Source organism: Nicotiana attenuata, unplaced genomic scaffold (genome assembly GCF_001879085.1).
Source record: "Nicotiana attenuata strain UT unplaced genomic scaffold, NIATTr2, whole genome shotgun sequence".
Classification (NCBI taxonomy): domain Eukaryota; kingdom Viridiplantae; phylum Streptophyta; class Magnoliopsida; order Solanales; family Solanaceae; genus Nicotiana; species Nicotiana attenuata.
The window spans coordinates 228,353-248,152 of record NW_017670404.1 but is presented as its reverse complement, the minus strand read 5'-3'; the positions used below and the strand labels follow the sequence as shown (position 1 = coordinate 248,152).

The following is a 19,800-nucleotide window of genomic DNA, read 5'->3' as shown; positions in this document are numbered from 1 at the left end:
TTTTCCGTACTTTCCACCTTACATAACACTGAAAAGCCCAAATCACCAAAGTGTGACATAACAACTTCCTAGATTACATTCCTATACCTCACTAATCTACTAGGAATTGACCTGCAACACAATTTAAGAATATTCTTCTTTAACATATATTTTCTTTTATTGATTTTGCAGCTTCCTTATAGAAATTTAGTCCAAAAATTCAGTTCCACATTCAGAAAAATGTTAGCCAAGTCGGATTTCGCGCAGAAGCTGCTGCATGATCTTAAGTTTTGTAATGAAAGGATGGCTGCTGCTCAATATTCAAGCTATTCATACTTAGAGGTAAATTAATAAAATGCTAATACATAATATTCTACATTTTACATCTTAAGATATCATGATTGAATTATGCATGAGAATAAATAGAATCAAGATAGTCGACTATCGGAGTTTAATAATACAGTGATAACTTGTATTTTTTTGATTGAAATTTGTTGAATTGTATGATAATTGTATTGTAACAAGGAATTACTACGTGGTTTTAGCCTGAGTTACTGGTGATAATTCCTCAGTTACATAAGTAATTACATCTTCTTATTACACCCTTCCATTCTTTGCCTAAGAATAAACTTTTTACTATATCGTTACTATTAGGAACCTAAAAACTATTTGTCATCATTTCAGTGGGCTACTGTTTGGTCAAGCAGGGTGGTGCTTTATGTTATGCTAGTTGGGGAATATCCTTTTGAATATTAGGAGGATCCAAAAAACTTAAGAAAAACTATTCAAATGAGTGTTTTTTTATACATACATATATCCAAAGGACTTTATAGTGTTTAGACGTCTTAGTTTGACTTTGATATTTCTCTCTCCGGCAAATAATAGCGGTACGGTTATATTGGGTTAAGTGTGTGCTTCACGTTTGTGCCATTGACATCACTTTCTAAAACTTGTGCTCTTATGGTCCATAAAATGCTGAATTGTAAATGCAAGTTTATTGACGACTTCGCTCTCACAAGATTATATAGTCCATTTTGTTTACGCGCCTTTACTTTTCAGTTGCTTGAAAGTTCTACTAACCTTTTTTATTTTCCTTCCTTGAAAAAGTTTTTTCATGTTTTGATATGTGGACTTCATGAATGTGCAGGAGTCTAATGTTTGCCATCCAGGAATTCATATTGTTTAGTATTCATTAGTAAATATTCTCTTACCTGAAAATATTGTGCAAGAGTTTGATCCGTCAGCAACTTTAAAATTCCTAAAAAAATAGCACAAAGAAAACCATAAGGGTAGCTCAGTAGAAGAAGATATTCAGAAAAATGTTACAAATTTCTATGATGTTAACGTTGAAAGATTACTTCAGTCCTCTATATGCTGCCTTTAACTTGACAATGCATCCTTCATGAATACTCGACTTTCTTTTCTGTAATGTAGATTTCTGCAGGTAATTGAGAGAAACATAAACATTGAATCATTGTCATTAATGTTATGTAAAGAGAACCATTAGTTATTGTGAAGTCAACTGAAGTTTGCATCAACAAGAGAGCATCCCTAACTTTTAATTATGATTTGTCGTCTGATAAATATGTGTAACTTCCATAAATGAATGTTTTATTTTTTCGAGAATTCGATTTTATCCATCATGTAGAATATAAGCTTGAGACAACACCAAATGGTTGATAATACATGATTGTACACCTATGTACCTTGTGTAAGTATACTGTATTTTACCTATTGGATGTCATTGCTAATTAAATAGTTGCCTAATTTATATTGCAGCTAATTAAGATATTGCCTTCTATTAATTAAGTAATTGTCTAATTTCACATCCCGTGATTATAGAGGTCTCATCGAGCAATCTTAAGTAGGCGCTATCTGTTGCCTTTCTCAAATACTACTAATACATATGTCTTAAAATTTGAGTATGGCCAATAATCTAATATTCCATTTTCTTTCTTAATATTTGTTTCTAATAATAGGTAAGTGTGTTTCCTCATCACTTCAATTTATAAATATCCAGTGCATTTACATGTTCAAAAAATAATAGGATTTGCATGCTCCTTTGTATACCGTAGTTTATTATGAAAAATTATATTTAATATTCACCATGCAACGCACGGGTACAGATACTAATAAAGAAAAGGAAGAAATTGGCTCCATTTATTCACTCGAATTGGGCCAGCTGGAGCCCATTTCTATTAAATCCATCTGCCCCATCTACCAGATCCAGATATGGCCCATACCCCCTTCATTAAAATATTGGGAAATTACCAGCTATGTCCATTTATAAGTAGCTCATTACAAAAATTGGCCAATTAATAAAATATTACTAATATTAGCCAATTAGCTATTTGTAGTAAAAAATATCAAATTTTTGCTTTGTTTTGAGTGGGTGTTATTAGAATAGATTGGGCAAACTTAAGGAGCTTGAATCTCAGTTTTGGGATAATTTGGTGAAGTTTTGAGGTGGTTTCAATTGAAAATTCGAAGTAAAAGCTGAACATGAAAAAAAATGATATGTGTATCACACTGTGTATCATTTGTGTATCACATATGTATTAATTGTGTATCACATGTATATCCATGTATACCTGTGTGTGTGATATATGCGTGATACATGTTTGATATATGTGTCGCGGAAGACTTTTTTGGACTCGATTTAGTTACGAATTTTGATACAAAACCAGTCCAAATCACCTCCAATCTTCCTCAAATTTTGTATATTGACTTATCTATATATTTTCAATGAATTTCAACTATACCCATTGAAAAAGTTCCTTTTTTGTTTAGATTTTTGGAATATTGTATAGATTTTTGTATTTCATCACCTTATTTGCTACCCCGTCCATGAAATTTCCTTTCCGTCTTGTATCTAATGTTGCTAATCACGCTTAAAAATATGGAAGGTAATTTTTGCATGTGATTCTTTGAGAGAAATAACCCTATTATTTGGTTTATGTTATAAAACAAGAAAAGAACAAGAGCAATATTGCAGAGAAAGAGAGAGAGAGGGAATTCTTATTGAATTTTGGGGTGAATTACAATGGAATAGAACCCTCTATTTGTAGGGAGAGAGTGACTTAGCCACCAAGTAATAAACCCTAGAATCTCTCTAAATATAGACATTCACCATAAATAAAATTCTATTTATAACACTCCCCCTTGAATGTCTATTCAACAGATAATGTGCCTCGTTAAAACCTTAACTAAAGTAAAACCCAGTGGAAAAAAATTCTAAAAAAGGAAAAAGAGTACACATATCTAACAATACGCCTTTTGGTTGCCTCGTTAAAAACCTTGCAAGTAAAACCCAGTGGGACAAAACCTTGTAAGGAAAAAAGAGTACAACGCGTATTAACTCCCCCTCATGAGAGCATCACTTCACATCCTTAAGCATTTGCATTCCAATCTTGTGCACCATCTTCAAAAGATCTTTTGAACGAATTTGTTTCACCTTGAAATCATCATTCCTAATAGATGTATTGTCTTCATATGATCTTGTTGGAATCGTCAGTTCAATATCTTCACATAGAGGTGAAAACTCTTGCTATCATATTATCATGCATATAGTTATAGCAAGATACATTTGTGCACAAATTGCACTGATGAAGTGGTACTTCAAGATCAAGAATTGTATATGCTTCAAGCAACTTAAATCCTTCATGGATTGTCATATAAGCCATATAAATAGACTTTAGATTTGTATCAAGTTTTCATGTCATGCCAGACATATAAGATACATAAAGGTGATAGCACACACCATTGTCTTTATACTTTTAAGTGTTTGAACTACATGTTCAAAACTACATGGCTTTCATATGAAACCAATTCTATTTGAATTGTTTCTTCAGACTTAAGATCCTCATATATATATATATATATATATATATATATATTAGCGCTATCATCGATGTCGTCGACAACTATTTATATCTAGTTCTAATTATTTTCTATAAGTACATAACATAGAGATCTCTTCATTCATATTTTCAGGTACCTGAATCTCTCTTGAGATTTATGAAGTGTTATGTCATGTGATCTTCTGGATCACTTGCCTCATTTATTATGATCATTTTGATCATTTGCTCATCTTCTTTATCAAGAAGTTTATTTGAAATCGATTGTCTATACGCTTTAAACGTACCATAGACTTTGTCCTTCTAGGACTTAATAAGAGCATTTGCAATGAGAATATAGTTACTTCCTTTGGGTCAGCAAATGCGTCTGGCATGCTTTGCAATATATTGCAGATGAATTATCTTTTATGAACTTCAAGTTCATATTATCTTATTCGAGGATCTAGATGTACACATGATAATTCATTCCACGTAACTTTTTCTCAACTGTTTATCATGTCTCCCCCTCATGTTAGAAAAACTAACTTGTTTCCTTAACTTTAAGAACTCATCTTAGTGCATTATGGTGTTAATTAAAATATACAGCGCACATCAATAATAATAAGATGAAATTATTTGGTTCCTGACCCTGAACCACTTGTGAGGGGAGAAAATAATATACTTTCGTATATAACGTATATCAAACTGATATATATTACTTTGTTCTCATAAGCAATAGTTTAGCTATTAAGTGGAGGCACTCAATAAATTATTTTGCTGAACCAACTGTGATGTAAACCAACTTATCAAGATGAACTTCTTAAAAAATCTGGAAATTATGCTCGAAATTAAATTATTGAGCAAGTTACCTCGTAAACACCATGTTGCGGATTAATAATAATCGCACATGTAACCATATCATAGATGCATCTTATGTGGTATACATGGCAGGTGAATGGGCCCATATTCACCTTTGATATTTCCAGCATTCATGAGATTCAATCCCAATTTTAATTGGTCTATTAATTAATGAGAACAAGCAATGTACGAGAATTCATAAAGAACTTTCTAGTTCTTTAATATTTACCCATGTGAATTCTCTTTTATTTTTGCACATCATACTTGAATTAACATGGCTAAATCAATTATGCCAACTGGATAAATTATCAATATTGTAAACTACAGGTTTACACCATGATGTGTGCAATTATGAATAAACACCAAGTTTATTATGATATGGGTTTTTATATCAATAAACTTCTCTTTATTGTGGCATTCTTTTGTTTGTGTAGTACAAACTGGAGAATAAAGCGGGTAGCTTTGCACATACATATTACCCCGCTACAAGTTGTAGTAATAGAAGATATTAAATTTTTCCTTTATTTATAGTCTCAATATGATCAACCGCTTTCGCGTATATTTTGGAAACTGAATAAGTTTCTTTGAGACTTACTACAACACAATACCTTATTGGTAATCAATTGTGTTTCTCCAAAATAGTAATAATTGGCTCTTCCAGAGCTCTCAATTAATTTGGTACTACCACATATTCATCAACATCCATATGGTGAATATCTCTTTTAAAGAGAAAGTTATACCATTATGGTTATGGTCAAAATTATGTGCAAGATCTGTTTCTTGCATTACCGTTGTCTTTTAACAATCACAATGCCAAAATATTTTGGCGTACAATAGGTACGTGACCAATGGCCATTCATGCCATAATAATGACATTATTTTCTTATATCATCTCAAACCTCCTTTTAGAGGTGAGTGTGGTATATTCACTACCACTAGCACATTCATATTCTTCCAAGAATAAATATGTATTCATAAATCAGATGTTTTCACATTCACATCATGAATGGACCATAATCATCTATATGTGCTTTATAAAATATCATGTCAAATCGATGACAAATATTACTTTCACAGAATGAAGGATGATTTTGAGAATCCTTATTATTCTCATTATCACAATGATGATAATTATAATTTCGTCTATTGCTACGTCCACATCCATTGATACCTTCACGGTAATAATTTTGTCTGCTTTCAGACTTATCACATATTGCTATCACATTCTCTTAAGGGAATGAGAATGGAGCAAATTCAATGGGACGAGTTTTCACTTCTTGTGCTCACGATCATACACGACTTTGATCATGGCAAGGCATAGAAATTTTACAGGTGGTTATAATTTCTTACAAACTCCATTAGAATTGTAATCAAAATTTATTGTCTTTGCTTGTATTTAAAATCAAATTATAGAATAAAAGAGAAAAATACGGTAAAATACTTACCTTAAATCCAGAATTTAATCATGAAGGAAGTTCATGGAACAATTGACAATCATTATGCTCAATCCCAAAGTTTCTACTCAATTGGTTAGAGTCTCGTGCTGATAACGTGTTATAAACAATAAAAGAACAAGAGCAATATTGCAGAGAAAGAGAGAGAGAGAGAGAATTCTTATTGAATTTTGGGGTGAATTACAATGGAATAGAACCCTCTATTTATAGGGAGAGAGTGACTTAGCCACCAAGTAATAAACCCTAGAATCTCTCTAAATATAGACATTCACCATAAATAAAATTCTACTTATAACAGTTTATCAATTTTTGTTGGCTAGTTTTGGTAAGTCTATGACTAATGGCTAGAGGTTGGTAAGTTGAGATTTATTTGGGACATTTGTGTAAGTTTCCCTAAAACATTCCCATTCCCCTTAACCCAGAGATGAGAATCAGATTTTTTTTTCCCAAACCAACTCGAAGACCAGCGTTGTTTCCACCATTTCTAGTAGGGGTGTTCATGGTTCGGTTTGGATTGATTTTTCCCTAAAAAGAAACCAAACCAAGTAAGTTGGTTTTTCAAATATTAGAACCAAACCAAACCAATTAAGTCGGGTTTTCTCGATTTGGTTTATGTCGGTTTTTCGGTTTTTTCGGTTATTTGTCGTGTTTTTCTTAAATTATAAGACATACATTACCAAACACATATTCCGGCGATCACATTTTCAGTGCAACACTATCAAATCAATTGCCCTTTGAGAAATCTATTATTTACCAAAATATATTGATGATAATTGAATCAAATAGTGATGAATAATTTAAGGACTCAATTCAAAATATGTTATTTTTAACACGAAATGGATTCTTACACTAAACAAAAAAAAAACTACCAATCAAACTAGAATGTAAAGGTAAATAACTATATTAAAAGTGCAAACTATTAACATTTACCATAATTTTTTGAAACTTTGTATAACAACATACATATATATAGGTGTAATAATAAATTTGAAATAGCTACTCCTATAGTCGGTTTGGTTCGGTTTTTTTCTTATTAAAACCAAAACCAAACCAAATTTGATCGGTTTTTAAAATTCAAAACCAAAACCAAACCAAACCAAAAAGTATCGGTTTAGTTTGGTTTTTCGGGTCTTTATGCCGAAGAAGAACGACAAAAAATAAAAACAAAGAGAGACGACCCCCCCCCCCCAAAACCTAGCTGAACGGCGCACCCCTTCCCTCTCTCCCTTCACTCTCTCTCTGAACACAAACGAAGGGAGTTCTGGTTCTGTTTAATTCCGTTATTATTGGTTTCACTCGCTCTTCATAAACTGGGGCTGTCGATTTGAAGTGTTGTGGATGCTGTGGATTTCGTTGCAGCTGTGTTCTATCGCGCTGTTTTTTCAGATCTCTATTTGGTTGATATTCCATTTCTGCTAGCTAGGTATTTACTTCAATTCATAGACTCAAATTTGTCTGATTTGGATCCTGAATATATCATTTGGTTTATTGATTTCTGTGTTCACTTGACTTGTTTGTTAGTATTACATGAGTTTATGTTGAGTTCAGTTCATGATTCTGTCGTCTTTCCTCGTACATGCTTTAAATGTGAAGTTGGTTCCAAGTAGTGAAAAATTGCGATTCTAACACCTGGAACAGCAAACAAATTTTGCAAATGAAAGGTTCTTTGGAGTTGAAATCGAGCAACACCTTTGTCTTGATTGCTTTTTGGTTGATGAATCTCATATTTCCTTTTGCTCTATATTATTACACAAGAGACTAACTGTCCCTTATATTGAACAGTTTGAATTGTCATTCCAAAGTAATGAGGAACTCTTATAAGAACATAGATAATAAAGTTAACAGAATGCCTTTATCTTGATTGCTTTGTTTCGGATAATGTACTGAACATTTTTCTTGCCAATCCATCTCCTAACCATAGTGACAGAACTTATGATAAGCTCAAACAGCAAACTTAGAAAGTAGGTAAATATCTGAACATCGTAGCTTGCTTTAGGCGCAATTAATAATAAATCCTCGCGACTATGGTACGGTTCCCATGGCATAGTTGCGATACATAAATCCAAATTCGGTTGTGCATTTCACATGACCCGATCATAACTTCGAACAATAATAAAAACAAGCATATTGTAGATTGTGGGTGCGGTTCCCGTGACGCGATTCGCAATGTGTACAAAAACAAAAAGTGCGCGACATCGTGACTTGTTCAAACAAACTCCATAAATAAATAAAAGCGGTTATAAATTTAAAAATGCACAATAGGCTTAAAACATGTAATTAATCAGATAATTAGGCCAATTATAAATAGTTGAGCGACCGTGCTAAAACCACGAAACTCAGGAGTGCCTCACACCTTCTCCCGGGTTAACATAATTCCTTACCCGGTCTTTTGTGTTCGCAGACTTTAAAACAATCTTTCCTCGATTGGGATTTAAAAAATAAAACCGGTGACTTGGGACACCATAAGTTATTCCAAGTGGCGACTGGCGACTCTGAATAAATAAATAATCCCATTTCGAATAATGTCACTTAAATTGGAAAAACTCCCTATCCCCTCGGGAAAAAGGAGGTGTGACAATCGATTGTTCCTCTACCCTTGATTTCTTCTCTGGAATTAACTGCTTCTGTGAATTTTCCTGTATGCTATCTATTATACTATGCCCGTCCATTGTATTCTTAATTGAGCCGAGCTGGAAATTTTCTGAGTTTTTCGTTTTCTTTGTCATGCTCTTTATGTGTTCGGAGTTACTAATGAATTGCCTTTTCGTTTTTTTTTAATTTCCGTCTTTCTGAGCCGAGGGTCTATCGGAAACAGCCTCTCTGCCCTATCGGGGTAGGGGTAAGGTCTGCGTACACATTACCCTCCCCAGACCCCACTTTGTGGGATTTTACTGGGTAGTTGTTGTTGCTCTTTATGTGTTCGACAATTTGCTCTGATAAGAGAAAACAGAAACTATAGCCATCGCCGACGTGGTGCAGGTAATTGGCTAAGTTGTTCTAACACGGCAGTTTAGGTGCCGCACCCGTGTCGACACGACACTAGTATGGGGGTGGATATGAGATCTGTACCGGATATGGTCAAACAATTTTGGGAACTTTGACCACGACAGAAGAAAAAATTCGAGACGAGATACAATTTGATTCCCGAAATCAAAACCAAAACTAGGGTAAATTTGAAGAGAATAGCATATACCTTATCTAGGAAATCAATCCTTTACATATCTATAACTTGAGAATAAAAAATAAATACGTACTTTCAAGCTATACGTAAACGTAAGTATTCCACATTTTTTTATAATTTAGAGATATTTTTATATTTTTTGAATTATTTTTAGCTAGATCCCCGCACCTGTATCCGTACTAGGATCCGTATCCCCGAACTAAGAATTTACATTTCGAAGGATCCGACCTCTAGATCCGCACCCGTGTTGGACACCTGCACCCGTGTCCGAGCAACTTAGGTAATTGGTATGTTAGCTGAATTAAATTTAGCTTAATCCCGATACATCAATTTTTGCTGGTAAATTTTGGGTTAAACTAGACATTTATTTTTGAATTTTCTGCGGTCCGGTTAGCGAAGGGGAGCCTTGGCATAACGGGTAAAGTTGCTATCATGTGACCAGGAGGTCACAGGTTCAAATCGCGGAAACAGCCACTTGCAAAAATGCAAGGCAAGGTGGCGTACAATAGACCCTTGTGGTCTGCCCTTCCCGGATGTTGCGCATAGCGGGAGCTTAGTGCACCGGGCTGCCCTGGTTAGCCTGTTAGGCTGAGTTTCTTGCCTCTTAATATCTGCTTAATTAGTGTGTATCTTATCTTATTTAAGCACTTGAGCCTTTCGAGTAAAAGAAGCATTGTTATATCTGACAGAACTCATCTGCTTCTCTATCATTGCCTTGGGACAGTTTGATATAACTCTATCTATGGATCCGTCCCTGATTTATTGAAGTTGTATTTTGGTTAAAACGGAAGGTTATTTACAATTTGAGATAAATGGGCTTCTCTTCTTAATTCTTGCTCATCTGTTTCCAATTATATCTTGCAGAAATGCCTGTTTTGGCAAGTTCAGTGTTTTCCTCAGCCACATGGCCACTGTGCAACCCATCAAAGATTAAGCAACACTCTAGTACACCCATCTTTAGGAGGCTGACTTTAACAAGATGTCAAGCCAAAAGATGGTAAGATTTTCTTTGACAATTTGACGATCAGCTTCTGTGCAATTGTAAGGCTTTTCACTAGGTTAACTCTATTCTTGACGCTAGCTGTGATTGTTATGATATGTACAAAGAGCTAGTCCCATATGCCAATGCATGGTCTTGGCAAAAGGCCATTGTTGACAAGAGGAAAGCACAAATTATAAGGAATGAGGATCTTGCAGACACACTCATTGTACTGCAGCATCAGCCTGTTTATACCTTGGGTACTGGTAGCTCTGAAGAAAATCTACATTTTGACATAAAGAATGCTCCATTTGAATTGTACCGAACAGAACGTGGTGGTGAAGTAACTTACCATGGCCCTGGTCAGGTACATTTCACTTGCTGCCTACTTCCCCAACTATCTTGATGCAGTATGATCCTCATTTTTCGTTGTATACTCTTCGGCCGACTGAATAGGTTGTTTTTAATGCTTGATGACAATGATTCAAGGGGTTGCAAAGTTTCTATTCTAAGTTTTCTAATCAGATGTTGGTAAGTCAAAATGGGGTTTTGACAAGAATGCTGTGATACTCCGCTGCGTAACTGTTGGTGCAGGGATGTTTAGATGGCGTTAGGTTTCCCCTTTTTGAATATATTTACTTAGGATTACAAATGTGCTTAAAGACTTTGAAAGTAGAAGAATCATGTGTTCGTTTGAGCTCTTACTGACATATAATGCTTTTATCTGAAAATGTAGCTAGTTATGTACCCAATCATCAATCTCCGGTATCATAAGATGGACCTTCATTGGTACCTCAGGAGCCTTGAGGAGGTCATCATACGAGTTCTTTCTTCATCATTTTCTATGGAGGCTTCAAGAATTGATGGCTTAACTGGTGTTTGGGTTGGTAAGTTCTGAGTCACCATATCATTTGAGCCTATATCAGTATGCAATGGTATTATCAGATATTTCTAGACAAGATATTAAGATGCTGTGGTTATCGAGAAACTTTTGGATTAGGTGAAAATAGTTCGTTAACATAATTTTTCATTGAAGGTTCCCCATGTGCTCTGGGGCATGTGAATGGCGTTGGTGACTTAGAACATCTTGTAAGAGTTGCCTAGTCAAGAGAACTGGCCACTTCAGCTCAGTTACTTACATTGTTGTTCTTCCCCTTCCACACACCTCACACACGAACCTTCTCTTCTTCCTATTTTTATCCCTCAACTATTCTATATCATTATTATTAATTCTGAAGGGAGGCGTGAAATACTGGTCTAACACTGTCTTCTTTCAGAGGGTCGGAAATTAGCTGCAATTGGTATTAGAGTATCTCAATGGGTCACGTATCATGGCCTAGCGCTGAATGTCACCACAGATCTGGCACCCTTTCAGCAGATAGTTCCATGTGGGATCCGTGATCGTCAAGTTGGAAGCATAAGGGGAATACTGAAGGAGTTCTCAGTCTCTACAGAAAACCATCAAGACACTGATGATGTCCAACTTATTGATATTGCGCATAAATCTTTAGTTAAAGAGTTTTCTGAAGTTTTCCAAGTTGATATCCATTGTAAACCTACACCTATTTTAACTTCTCGAGGAGAAAACCATTCTCGTGGCTTGACTAAGAAAAAGCTTATTCTTGAAGGGTGAATTATTCAAGAGATTTTACAAAGAATGATCAGATTTGATGCAATATTTTCAAGCGATTTGTCTGATTGATCTAAATTATGAGCATTGCAATTGATACTTTAATATGGATGCAGAGCAGTATGCTTTTGGCGTGTCGAACATATATGGCACTGATTAAGTGTTTATTATCATCAAACTCATTATTCCTGAAACAAACTTCTCTTCTTCCTTTTTGGATAAGTAAAAAACTTATTAACAAGGTGTAAAGTGGCAAAATATTCTTTTGTTGTATTTGGACATTTGTTCTGTGGCTTCCTTTCTATGTGGTATGGAGCTGCGTTATGGTTTCCTTCCTGTCTGGTTTCGATCTGCAAGTCATTTGCCAAAATTCTGCTTAAAAAAGAAACGGTATCAGGACCAAATACTGCATCAGATAATTGGACTAATGCAAACTCAAAGTTTCTATAGAACAAAAGAGAAAAGGATCAACATCTTCATCTACAAAGATTAGTAGTTTTCAGAAACAGGTCTTGAAGGAAAGAGCCTTTGAAGAAATGTAAGCAACGACCATAAGCAAGTTATTCCTAAGACTTGGAAAGTCACTATCAAAGCAACCAATGCTCCATTTCTGTCAAACAACTCGGGAGTGACAGGAGCTCCGCTCATGGCAAACATCAGCTTCTCCACAAAATGTACGGATCTTGTCAACTGATATATCCTGTAAACCTGCAAACATTTGAAATCCTCAATTCCCTGTTCTACCTCCCCCGACAAGAAAAAAGGAAAAGAGTAGCAGTATGCATACCTCAAAAATAATTGGCACCACAGGCCAAGAAGATGATCCATGTCTGTCAAGAAATTTCTCGAATAAATATTGTACCAAACAGCTAAGCAGAAAAGGAGCCACTGCAACCAAGCCTGGCAAGCCAAGTGAAGGCCAGGTAACATAAAGAGCAAAGAGTGGGGCAAAAATCTTAAACCCCATTACAAAGAAAGCAGATGTTATATATCCCTTTAGCCCAGTAATGAGGCTCCATCTCTTTGCACTGAATTGTAGATATGGCTTCTGAACATGGTCAGTGACCCGAAGGTATGTCGCAAGGCCAATATAAAACATGACCTCAGAGAAAAATGAAGACACAATTTCTGCAAAGACATGTAGATTTCATTAAATTTTCACATGTATAAAAGCAGGTGCATCACAGTTCCATGGCTTGTACAATTTGGAAAATTTCAGTTCTCCAAGTCTGATAACATGCTACCTTCTAGTAATGGTAAAATAGGAAGAGATTCTATTACATGATACAACTCTTCGACCAGCAAGATGCTTTTAGGTGGAAGAAAACTGACCATAAAATCAATATTCAAGATATCATAATGAGCTTAAACAAGCAAGCTACACATCGACCGAGCTTGCCTATTAAAACTATCATAACTACCAGAACCTATCCAGCTAGCCCAAAGTAACACTTTAACCTACATTTCAAAGTTGGGCATTTTTACTACATGCAGCTGATACAACAATCATAAACATAAAAGCAGAGGAATCTTCTGAGACACTAAATCTTGTTTTCCATCAGCTTAGAGCATACTGCTAATTACATATAGTGGGGATGTATCTGATTAACCATTTTAATTGTCTGAGCTAGTAGCTTCTACTCTCCATGAATGAATAGAATAGATGATTGCTAACAAACCATAGGAACTAATATGCGTTATCCCAAGAGAGACATACAGTTCATGATCGGATACCGTTGATAAGTCGAGTATTTAATAGGTATCAGCTAGATAACCACAACATTCAAGCTTAAGAAATTAGCATTGTCCCACTTCTTTGTTCATTAACAAGCTAAAAAATTATTCCTTAAATCTGAAAGGAGATATCCTAAATCATGTTATAAAGTTTGACTAAAATATTCCTCATTATACCATGAAAACATTCAAAGCTGATGATTGGTTAACATCATTTCTACAAATTTATATATCCAATCACTAGATTAGTCTGCACCACGAATTGCATATCCAGTCATTGGTTACAGAAATCAGCATATATAAAGTAACAACCAACTTCAAACTCAACTTTTTGCATACCTGCAAAGGTCGCGTTCTTGATTAAGTCATCAACTGCAACAGCAATGAAGAACCGAGGAAGCACTAAAGAAGAGATCAACGCAATAGGAGCAAGAACCCAGAGAAAGGAGCTTCTTTTTTCCTCAAAAGGGGCTGACACCAACTTACTTTCCTCAATCAGTTGGTGAGTAAGCCCGTGGAATGAAACAGAACCCGATTTACCCCGAAATGGTTCAGATCCATTACTGGCGATTACGCTTACACTCCTACTTTCCCTGCCATCATAATTTAACTTCTCCGGAGGACTAGAATTAGAGGCATACACTATCAACCCCTTCTTCAGTGATGGAATAACTGTAGTAAAAAATAGACCATATTGAAGCAAAGCAAAAAAGACTATATTTTGAGGCAATATAGAGGTACATAGAAGAGGAAATTAGAAAGAGAGAGGAACTTTGCATTCCAACTACGCACAATAGTATCTTTAAAGCAATATAGACACTCCAACAGAGGAAAATTTCAAAGAAACAAGAAAATTTACATTTCAACCCAGAATATTATCTTTAAAGCAACAAAATAAAACCCAAAAGAGAAATTGAAAGGAAGCAAGGAAATTTACATTTCAACCCAAAATACTATCTTTAAGTCAATAATAGGCATTCAACAGAAGAAATTGCAAAGAAAACGAGAAAATTTGCATTTTAACCCAAAATATATCTTTAAAGCAATAAAATAAAACCCAGCAGAGGAAATTGAAAAAAAAGAAAATTTACATTTCAAACCGTTTTGAGCAAAAGGGTTTCTTTTCTCCAATCGAACATAGCTTCTGCCATTGTTTTTCCGCACCAGAGATGACACAGAAACCTAAATAGAATTAACAAAATTTACAAGTGTATATACAGATAGCTATAGGCTAAAAACAAAAAAAAAAAAAAAAATACTTACATTGTGAAACTGGAATTGAGAACATTTGGGGATTGAAGCTTCATGTTGAAGCAAAGAACAAGCAGATTGCAGGTTCATATTTTGTTTTTTTTAAGGATAGTAGTAAACCCTAAACCCCATTTGAGCTCCTTTCTTTTTTTCTTTTAGATTCCAAGTATTAATTTACAAACCTCCCCGTATGTTTACTATAATGACACATGGCCTCATGCAGTTTGCAATATTACGGACACCTTATCCCATATTAACGCATTTGAACATCCGAGTCCACCAGCTAAAAGCTACTCTCTTTGTTTCAATTTATGTGAATTTATCATTACTACTTATTGGGGAAGTTAATGTCCCAATTTTACTTAGGATCTGTTTGAAAAATCATCAGGTAATTCAAATTGGTGTAATTACTAGCAAAGGCAGAGCCAGAATTTCAAGTTTATGGATTCATAATTCTAGTTGTTTTAAGCTTTGGGTTCTAAATTAATAATTTAGATATATTCAATGAATTTTGTAAGACAAATACATGGTTTGAACCAAAGCTACTGAGTTCGACCGAACCCGCTCGGTAAACTCTAGATCCGCCCCTGATTACTAGGATAGTAATTACACAGTGTTATAATTACGATTACCTGTTTGTTTGTCATAATATAATTACAGTGTAATTACAAGTATAATTACATAGTTAAATTAAATTTTATATATAAAGTTAATTAACAAAAATTAAAAGTTAAAATTTAACAAATATATACCTTTATAAATAATATTAATTTTGACATCTAAGATAGATATTGTTTCTTGAAAATATATTAAGTAATAATCATATATTTGTAACTAATATTGTAAAATTACTTGATATATATTTTTCAAAATTAACAATATTTTACTTTATCAATAATAAAAACTACAAGTACATATTTTGTAACAACATCATGGATTAATATTTATAAATATTATGCCATAATTTTAATTATATATTTTACGTAAAAATAATATATCAACTCTAATTGAAAAATGAATGGCATGCCATCTTAACTAATAAGTGAATACTATTAAAGCAAATAAAATAGAAGCGAAAATATAACATAAATTCAAAAAGAAAAAATTAACATAATACTCTTATGTAAAATTACAACATAACATAAACTAAGTTTCAACATAGTTTAAGTAAATATATTCAAAAGAAAAGGAAAATATAATTTTATAACCTCATTCAACAATGAGATTCTACTTAATGACATCACTCATATATGCTAAGTTTATTAATGATCCTTTCTTTTTAATATTAGGAGGAGGAATTTCAAAAAAAGAAAAAAGAATAATAGCACAATTGTGCGAAATAAAAAAGAAGAAAAAAATATGAGCAACTACATGGAACCACAAAAAATAAAGATCGAAAAATGAGAATATTATTTAAATATTAAAAAGTAATCTATCCTTTTAACATATTTAAGTTTGCATATAACCTCATCATAATAAAGTTCAACTCTAATAACATCACTCATTATAAGTCAACAACAACAACAACAACAACTATCCAGTATAATCCCACCAAGTGGGGTCTAGGGAGGGTAGGATGTACGCAGCCTTACCCCGACCCTTCCAGGGTACGGAGACTGTTTCCGAATGATCCTCGGCTAAAGAAGGTGAATGAGGCCCTGATAGCAAGTGATAGCAAGACAAATAGTTAGAAAACTAAATCGGAGATAACAACAAAGAATAGCAAGATAGTACCGATAACAAGTAATATCAAGATAGTATATTTAGATAGATAAGTCCAAGGCAGCACACGAGAATATGATGAAGTCCTGCTAGCAAACTACGGAATTATCGAAGGTAAGTAGTAACAGAACAAGACACGCGGCTATAGCAAACTAAGGAAAAAAGGGTACCATACTAGCACTAATACTATCGAAATAGGGAAGACCAAGGAGAGACGCCCAACTACCTACTAACCTTCCACCCTAATCTTCCACCTCCACACCCTTCTATCTAGGGTCATGTCCTCGGTCAGCTCAAGCTGTGCCATGTCCTGCCTGACCACCTCACCCCAAGACTTCTTAGGTCTACCTCTACCCCTCCTCTCACCTCCCAAGGCCAACCGCTCACATCTCCTGATTGGGGGATCTGTGCTTCTCCTCTTAACATGCCCAAACCATCTCAACCTTGCCTCACGCATCTTTGCCTCCACAGGGGCCACTCCCACCTTGTCCCTAATAACTTCATTCCTAATTCTATCCAATCTAGTATGCCCACACATCCATCTCAATATCTTCATTTCCGCTACTTTCATATGCTGGACATGTGACTTTTTGACTGGCCAATACTCTGCCCCATACAACAGTCGGTCTGACCACTATCTTGTAAAACTTACCCTTAAGTTTCAACGGCACGTTCTTATCACACATTATAAGTCAAATGACTTATTTTTTCTAAGATTACGAGGTATAATGTTTTAGAGAACTTAGAATAATAACATAGCTAAGTGTATTAAAAACAAAGAAAAATAAGTAAAAACGAAATAAAATATGAGAAATTATGTAGAAACGCGTACAGTAAATGTTAGGAAATAAGAAAATAAAAATGTAAAAAATATATATTTGAATTTTTTTTAAAGTTTAAAAAAATTAGAAGTAAAAAAAATAGAAATAAAAAGTAAACTAAAAAGAAAAAAAAAGAGTTTCAAAAAATAACCTGGGAATTACATCATGTAATTACTAGCAATTTTCAACTCTCCTTGAGAATTGCAGAGTGTAATTACACCCCCCAGTTACACCTAATTACATGCTGACCAAGTAATTACTTGGTCGGACAAACATGCCAAAACTGTGTAATTACACCCCAAATTCAATTACATGGTGGCTTTCCAAACATGCCTTTATTGTTTGGTCTTTCCTTTAAAATCATGAGTATTGCCTATGCTTTTGCTCCTCTCGATGTGTCTATTGAAATGCTTCTTTTTTTCCATCTTTTCTTGAATTGGTAATATATTGGAAATAACATTTCTACTTTCTCAAGATAAAGGTAAGGTCTGCTAAAATACTACTCTCCCCAGACCTCACTTGTAAAATTATACTATATTTATTATTATTGTTGTTGTTGTTGACGTGCTATTGAATAGTTCCGGTGAAAGAAGACTAGTGAATGCCGGCGTCGTAAATCATTTAAAATTAAAAGTTATGCTAAGTAATACAATAGTGAATATATTTTTTGTAAAGATAAATCTTTTCGACGGTTATGTAAACCCTTCCTCCCTTATTGTTAAACTTGCTACTAAGTATAAGTTTTTGGGAGGATAACAAAGTAAAACTCTTCCACAAGTTTGACATCAAGTGTGAAATGTAACATAAAAATGAGTTTTGCAGGAATTCTACCTAAAATCCCGGGCATATCAAATTCTTAAAATAATGAGACTAGTGATATGAACCTAGGGTAATTAGTGTGATTTACTTAAGTTAGTGGGTGTATCTGTAAGTATTAGAAGTTAGTAACTACCTACATGTGGGTTAGCTGTCAGATGTTAGTTAGTGGTTAGATATGTGTATATATATAGTGTAGTGTATAGAACAGAGGTGTAATTCATTCTTCTCTTTACTGAATGAAAGAAGAAGCTGTGAGCTCAATTTCCTCTTCCTGAGTCATCTGTGTGCGTGTGTGAGTTTCATCATGGTATCAGAGCCACACAGCTATTAGTGTGGTCTCTCCATTTCAATATTCGAATTTTACATCAGAAGCTCACTGAAGATAGCATCAATGGCATAAATTAACAACGAATTGCCGCGAAAACTCGGTCACAACCATCCTCTGTTTTTGAATGCAAATGACAACTCTGGAGTAGTATTAATCTCCTTACAACTACAAGGACCGGAGAGTTATTCTGGAGCCGAGCAATGCGAATTGCGATCCTAGGTCAAAACAAGCTAGGGTTTATCGACGGTATATGCAAAAGGGAAAATTACGGTACAAATCTCGTAGATCCTTGGGAGAGGTGCAACGCAAGTGTATTATAATGCATAATGAATTGTGTGTCACCGGAGCTGGTCAGTGGAATCGTTTACTCGTCAAATGCAACGGCTGTCTGGAATGGTCTAAAGGAACGCTTTGACAAAATTGATTGTTCAAGGATTTTTCAAATTCACAAAGAGATTGCAACTATTAATCAAGGTACTGCATCAATATCCTCGTATTTCTCAAAATTACGATTGATGTGGGTAGAGTTTGATAGCTTAGCACCAGCACCGGGATGCGATTATGCAAAATCGAATGAGTCAATAGCATTTATGGAGAGATTGAAGCTATTGCAGTTCCTAATGGACTTGAACGAGACATATGAACAAGCTCGCAGTCATATATTGATGATGGTACCAGTTTCTTCAGTGAATAAAGCATACTCAATGTTAATGGAGCTTGAGAGTCAAAGAGCCATGACCAATCATCCAGACATGACTGGGGGAGGTGATACAACTGCCTAAATGACAACTAGAGGTGGTGCTCCATTTAGACCTAAAAGACGCTATAATATATACTGTGATTTTTGCAAAATGAAAGGGCACACTCGAGAAAACTGCTACAAAATTATTGCTATCCAACAAACTTCAAGACTAAAAAGAAAGGGGGATTGAACTTTGCTAATTCTGCATCAGTTGAAGATGCTCAACCACAGCACTGGGGAACAAGAATGCATCTCAATTCAATGATAGGGCCACCACATCATCAAACTTTGGCATAGCACCAGTGTTTACTCAAGAATAATTCAACCAGATCTTGAAGATGCTGAATAAAGAAGGAGTGCCAGACACCTCAGCCAATACGGCAGGTATGTCCTATTGCAGTGCTTGCTTGGTAAGTGATACAACTAAGTCTCACAGTTGGATTATAGACACTAGAGCAACAAATCA

At 34.7% G+C, this 19,800-nt stretch overlaps 2 protein-coding genes across 3 annotated transcripts; one reads left to right on the top strand and one right to left on the bottom strand.

Moving 5' to 3' along the window:
- Nucleotides 1-7,320: 7,320 nt before the first annotated feature.
- On the top strand, nucleotides 7,321-12,022 carry LOC109238937 (putative lipoyltransferase-like protein, chloroplastic). 2 transcript variants are annotated; one of them, XM_019405436.1, is made up of 6 exons: nucleotides 7,321-7,550; nucleotides 10,173-10,305; nucleotides 10,390-10,654; nucleotides 11,024-11,174; nucleotides 11,324-11,376; nucleotides 11,565-11,656. In XM_019405436.1, the coding sequence occupies exons 2-6, from the start codon at nucleotides 10,175-10,177 to the stop codon at nucleotides 11,577-11,579; spliced, it is 615 nt and encodes a 204-aa protein (XP_019260981.1). In that variant the 5' UTR covers nucleotides 7,321-7,550; nucleotides 10,173-10,174; the 3' UTR covers nucleotides 11,580-11,656. The 2 variants fall into 2 exon arrangements, with proteins under 2 accessions (XP_019260981.1, XP_019260980.1); XM_019405435.1 differs by lacking the exon at nucleotides 11,324-11,376 and having other exon boundaries at nucleotides 11,565-12,022.
- Nucleotides 12,023-12,313: 291 nt separating this feature from the next.
- LOC109238936 lies at nucleotides 12,314-15,068 on the bottom strand. The gene is made up of 5 exons (XM_019405434.1): nucleotides 14,915-15,068; nucleotides 14,743-14,833; nucleotides 13,991-14,323; nucleotides 12,705-13,045; nucleotides 12,314-12,625 (listed from the first exon to the last, which is right to left on the bottom strand). The coding sequence occupies exons 1-5, from the start codon at nucleotides 14,990-14,992 to the stop codon at nucleotides 12,407-12,409; spliced, it is 1,062 nt and encodes a 353-aa protein (XP_019260979.1). The 5' UTR covers nucleotides 14,993-15,068; the 3' UTR covers nucleotides 12,314-12,406.
- Nucleotides 15,069-19,800: the final 4,732 nt, after the last annotated feature.

What these genes read in the sequence shown, in the direction of transcription:
- LOC109238937 (XM_019405435.1), top strand. Translation starts at nt 10,175, where the DNA reads ATGCCTGTTTTGGCAAGTTCAGTGTTTTCCTCAGCCACATGGCCACTG. An exon ending in CTTACCATGGCCCTGGTCAG is followed by an intron (nt 10,655 to 11,023) that starts GTACATTTCACT and finishes CTGAAAATGTAG; the next exon opens with CTAGTTATGTACCCAATCAT. An exon ending in CTTAACTGGTGTTTGGGTTG is followed by an intron (nt 11,175 to 11,564) that starts GTAAGTTCTGAG and finishes GTCTTCTTTCAG; the next exon opens with AGGGTCGGAAATTAGCTGCA.
- LOC109238936 (XM_019405434.1), bottom strand. Translation starts at nt 14,992, where the DNA reads ATGAACCTGCAATCTGCTTGTTCTTTGCTTCAACATGAAGCTTCAATC. An exon ending in CTCAATTCCAGTTTCACAAT is followed by an intron (nt 14,834 to 14,914) that starts GTAAGTATTTTT and finishes AATTCTATTTAG; the next exon opens with GTTTCTGTGTCATCTCTGGT. An exon ending in TGGTGCCAATTATTTTTGAG is followed by an intron (nt 12,626 to 12,704) that starts GTATGCATACTG and finishes AAATGTTTGCAG; the next exon opens with GTTTACAGGATATATCAGTT.